The sequence below is a fragment of the Malurus melanocephalus genome, unplaced genomic scaffold (assembly GCF_030028575.1).
Source record: "Malurus melanocephalus ecotype Western Australia unplaced genomic scaffold, MMel_1.1 scaffold_58, whole genome shotgun sequence".
Taxonomy (NCBI): Eukaryota; Metazoa; Chordata; class Aves; order Passeriformes; family Maluridae; genus Malurus; species Malurus melanocephalus.
Window position 1 is genome coordinate 2794814 of NW_026623290.1, and position 1752 is coordinate 2796565.

General features: G+C 40.8%; 1 protein-coding gene across 1 annotated transcript in view; it reads right to left on the reverse strand.

Annotated features, from left to right (window-relative positions):
• TMC3 (transmembrane channel like 3) overlaps positions 1-1319 on the reverse strand; it is a 21567-nt gene extending 20248 nt beyond the window's left edge. The window contains exon 1 of the mRNA XM_057365798.1: positions 1282-1319. Coding sequence (XP_057221781.1) covers positions 1282-1319 — 38 coding nt within the window. The remainder of the gene's footprint in view (positions 1-1281) is intronic.
• Positions 1320-1752: the final 433 nt, after the last annotated feature.

Consider the following 1752-nt stretch of genomic DNA (forward strand, 5'->3'; position numbering starts at 1 on the left):
CATCCCAGGACTCGATCTGGGTGATGTCCCCAAYAAATGCTCTGCAGGTGCTGCTGATGTTTCAGCTTCATCTCCTCGAGAGAAGGCTCTTGCTTGGTCAAAGTGAGGTGGTTTGCATTCTGGCCTTTACTAACAGAAAAACACACAAAAATTTATTCCCACAGGGCTTCCAATTTTCGTGGTGGAGGATCCCCTGAGACCCTTTCTGTGGTCAGCACCAGCACAACCTCTCTGTCAGCATCTCTGTGATACTGGGATGGGTTACCAGGACAGAATAAACTGCTCCAAGTTCTGCTGAGACCAGGGAACTGAATTTTCAGTGATTTTTTTTTTCCATCATAGAAGTTACAGATGTTCTGTCCCATATTAAAACACAGCAAAATAGACCAAAAATTGCCTGATTTTAAGAGTTTCTGTGGCCATAATTCGATGCTCAGAAAGAAGAAGTGAAAGGAAGAGTCTGCAGAGTTTTCACTTGTTCCTAACTTGGTATTTTCTCTCCTTAACAGCTCCGTGCACAGTGCAGCAAGTTTTTGATTGCATAAATCAGTGGTTTGTTGTAGTTAACTTTCGTAGGCAGTGTCTGACAAGAAAGAACATTGAGTTCTCTCTTCTGAATTTCCTGTAGAGAATAGCACATGCTGCTTTTTGCCTCTGTCCTGAATTAATCTAAAATATTGTCTCTTGGTGAGAAGTTTTACTTTTTTACTATTGTCCTAGACTTATTTCATTGGATAACTAAAGTGCTAATTTGCCACCAGCCAAACCTTTTGTTACAATATTTGGGGAAATTCACTTCATGTCGGAGATGACAAGTAAGGACCAGATAAAGATAATTCTGCAACTACAAAGTATCTCACGATAAATCCTGGAGTTCACTTGCTGTGTCTTGTTCGAAATTTCCCTAGAATATTGTCCCTCAAAATCCCAAAGTACATAAAACAAGGGGGGGAAAGGCCTTTAGAAACACTGAGGAAGATAACCTGTATATCTTTGAGGGAAATAATTATCAGTAGTGCTGGAAACACTCAGAGCCCCTGATAGACRAGGAGGCTGCAGAGCATCCAAGTTYGTGTGAAAACRMTGAAACTCCTCAGAGCTAGAGTACCTTCACTTTCAGAATTCAGAGAACTGAGATCAAAAGACAGCCCAGGCAGAGATTCCATTCCCAAACTGCAATCTGAGCTCAACCTGTTCAGGGCCCAGGATAACACAGATGTGCAGCTGGACATGAGAGCAGTTTTGGGATTTCCAGGGGAACAAAGCCATGTTTTCACTTACTGAACATAAAATGGATCTACCAAGCTCTGGTAAATCATTCTGTCCCCAAAAGATTGTTTGGACAGTCTCATTTCATGCAGGAGGTTCTGCTCTTCAATTTCTGCGTGTTCATAACTCTTGCTGACATTTATCACACTTGGATCAAGGGGAATATKCCCATTGTGGTTCAATTTTCTTTGTGAATTCACATCCCACATTAAAAAAGATCAATTTAAAAAGCTCCTCCTGTGCAGTTAACTGATCTTACAGCATCATGAGGTGACTGTTTTTATTCTTGATGAGGATCATGACTATTAAAATATACATTTCTGTGACAGAACTACTCACAAGAGAATATATTGAAATCAGGAATTTTTCAGGAGTGTTTTAGAGACCAATGCTAAGACAGAGGTTAAGGATAAAACAAAAAATGGAAGGAAAAGGGCTGAAAACAAAGAGAAACAGCCCCAGGCCAGGCCAAGCACCTGTGGT